We start from the raw sequence: 3368 nt of genomic DNA, 5'->3' as shown, positions 1-3368 counted from the left end.
AATAAAAATTAAAATTATTAATTAAATTTAAAAAACTCAATTTAATAATTTATATATATTAGATATAAAAAACTTAATTTAAATATAAAAGCTCAATTAAAATCATTTGTACACTGTACAATCCGTTTAATAATATTTTTTGAAATGACCATCCAGCTCAGTTGGTAGAGCACAAGGTTCTAAACCTTGAGGTCGTGGGATCAAGTCCCACGGAGGGCATTTCATAATTTGGAGGTCTCCTACGGAAGCTGCTCTCAACCTGGTGTTGGGGGCAGCCTACTATCTTACCTCCCCCTTACCCCATACATATGGGAAAAAAGGGACAGCCATTTTATTCTATTTTAGCTTTAAATTATTTTTTATTATGTATATATTCATATACGAAACATTTTTTAAGAATTAGATTAAAACAAATGCTTAAAAGTTAAATCAGTATAATTAATGTAGGCAACAAGAGTGTAGTGAGAATTTTGTTTGTTGGAACCATAATAGTTTATAATTTAAATTTGATATATATTTCTTCGTATTTTTTAATATGTTATGTATATATATATATTATATAAATTTGACGGACTCAACTTGAATTTAAAAACAAATCCACAAGTTACTGAAAGTTTTAAGTTCTGATTTATAACTCAAACTCTATTTGAAATTTTATTAATCTTTAGTTATATTTTAATTTAAAAAACATCTTATTATAAAATATATAGGTTTTCAAAATGTTACCATAACGACATAATGTCTTATTCATAGAACACAACATGCTTGTGCACAGACAAGCTTAACAACTTGATTAACACTTGAACAAGCAACAACAAACACACATACAAATATAAAGGAAACATTAATGCTTTTGATCGTTTTTTATGAAAAGCCTGATCAAGTACTCTTCCCAACCTTCCTAGGCATGCTGCCGCCATCATCTCCTCCACTGCTTCCGCTTCCAAAGCCATAGCCATCACCTCCACCACCACCACCACCACCACCCACACTTCCACCACGACTACCTCCTGATCCGAACCCAGACCCAGAGCTAACTGATGAACCGCCTCCTCCTCCTCCACCACCACCGCCGCCTCCACTGCCAGCTCCAGTCCCCGGACTACCGACAATGGAAGGTGCTGGAGAGGGAGAACCCACCCGACGTGGTGGAGGGTTTTCGGGACGGACGCAAAGAGCGGAGCATAGGGAAACTAAGACAAGGAATATGACAAGCCAACGAGTCATCTTTAAACGCAGTGCTCCTCAAACAAGTGAAAGCAGCAATATATATAGAGGGTTGAGACTTGAGAGCATGGGAGACGCCATGATTTACGTGACACAAAAGGCTGTTTCCTTGTACAGCACCATGCAGATCATTCATCTGCAATATTCGACCACCGACGATCCACCTCGTGCGTTTTGTTTTTTCCTTGAGAAAGAACATTCCTATGGAGAACTTTAAGGTATTGATACGTGTTCTTTTTCTTTGATAAAGGAAAATGACATTGCTAATTGTTTGTGGGATAACAATGAGCCGCTTGACGGGACTGCGTTTTCATAAGTTGGTCCAAGTACCGGAGGCTGTGAGCGAACTACCTGTTGTTGAAGTTGAGGATGGAACCATGCTGACACGAACCGACGCAATATTTTTAATATTTTATGTTAGAAGACAAATCTGAACTTATAAAATTTTAAGACTACAAAAACAAATTTTAATACAAAATTTATTAAAACGCAGTCCCGTCAACCGGCTATGTTTTATAATAGGTCTTTCAATTCTTCTCATATCTTCCATCCTCAACAGCTACTTCACTCTCGCCCTCTGGTTCAACCAACTTGTCAAAACGCAGTCCCGTCAAGCCGCTCATTATTATCCCACAAACAATTAGAAAATCAGCAACAATGGGATCTTGGGTTTAACAATTCAACACTGTAGAGCTAGTCAAGATTTCAGGTGTTGTTGAATTACATCAGTCAATGATGCTTTTCTACATGTCCGTTATACAATCATATGGTCTCAAAATTTAAAAATCACACGTTTCAAAAACATATTATGATTTTATTTTTTAAGAACATCCAAGACACATATTTTTTAAATAAAATGTTGTGATGTAATAAAATTATTTTGTAACATTGTCTTAGTTTCATACATTTGAATTTTGATATTTTTATAATTTTACCTTATTATTAAATATTTTAGGAGTCTCGTTTAAAAAAATAACAGAGTTTATACATTTTTTTTGAAACGGATCTAGTTTTTTTGTTGCCCTCCTGGTTCCCAAGACTTCGCCTTGATTAATCCGGACCAACTCAGGTCACAAACCTGATTTTGGTGGGTGAGTCTCCTAATGGGGATTTTTTTGCATACACAAGAACTCAAACTCAAAACCTGCTTAAAGAATATCAAGCTACTTATCACTTAAACCAATATCGTTAATTGAAACGAATCTACTTTCCTAGTGAAGATTTGCAACTATGTGCACATTATTATCATTATAAATCTTATCAATTGAATCAATCCCGTTAATCGAAACAAATCTACTTTACTAGTGAAGATTTGTAACTATGTGCACATTATTATTATTATAAGTTGTGAAAATATTTTTGAAAAATATTTCTTATATTATTGATTAGCAATTGAGTCCATTTATATACAAACGTGCTATTGATTACTAAATAAGTGACTAACACCTAACAGATTAACTGACTAGCAACTAACAAACTTAATTCTAACACTCCGCCTCAAGTTAGGGGTTGAAAAATGTCTTTTAACTCCTAACTTGAAAGTTAACTTGTTATGTTGCTGAGTTCACAAAGCCTTGGTCATAACTTGTTACATTGGTCGAGAGGTGTTCCTTAAGGTTGTGGCATAAGCATTATCGCAGTATGTGATGTCGTGTTACTTGTTACTTGTGGTTAATTAATGATATGACTAGTGCCATGAGACGCTACTGGTTATATGGTAATGTTGATAAAGGTATATGGCCTTTAGTTGTTTGGAAGACTTTGTGCAAGCCTAAGCGTGTTGGTGGGTTGGGGTTTCGGGATCTTCACAACTTCAACATGGCGCTTCTGGGTAAACATATGTGGCAATTTATCCAAGAACCTAATAGCTTGGTTGCACGAGTGTTTCAAGCGAAGTATTATCCGGATGGGGATATATTGAATGCTGCTCTAAAAGATAAAAGTTTCTTTGCTTGGAAAGGTCTTCATAAGTCTCTTCAAGCTTTGCGTGGAGGGCTCTTCTGGAGAGTTGGAATTGGGAGTGGTGTTCGAGTACATTCTAACAGATGGGGGGACTAAAGTAGTGTGTTTATAAGGAAGTTATATTGATTCTTCTCATAATCCTATTCTTTTCCATGAGCTTATGTTGTCTGGTACTAATT

General features: G+C 35.5%; 1 protein-coding gene across 1 annotated transcript; it reads right to left on the bottom strand.

Moving 5' to 3' along the window:
- Positions 1-879: 879 nt before the first annotated feature.
- LOC120145977 (putative glycine-rich cell wall structural protein 1) lies at positions 880-1227 on the bottom strand. Its single transcript, XM_039159660.1, has one exon. It carries the CDS (start codon positions 1225-1227, stop codon positions 880-882), a length of 348 nt encoding a protein of 115 aa, XP_039015591.1.
- Between the last annotated feature and the right edge of the window lie 2141 nt (positions 1228-3368).

The sequence above is a fragment of the Hibiscus syriacus genome, unplaced genomic scaffold (assembly GCF_006381635.1).
Source record: "Hibiscus syriacus cultivar Baekdansim isolate YM2019G1 unplaced genomic scaffold, ASM638163v2 tig00002511_pilon, whole genome shotgun sequence".
Lineage (NCBI taxonomy): Eukaryota > Viridiplantae > Streptophyta > Magnoliopsida > Malvales > Malvaceae > Hibiscus > Hibiscus syriacus.
This window is presented reverse-complemented; position numbering and strand designations above follow the sequence as displayed.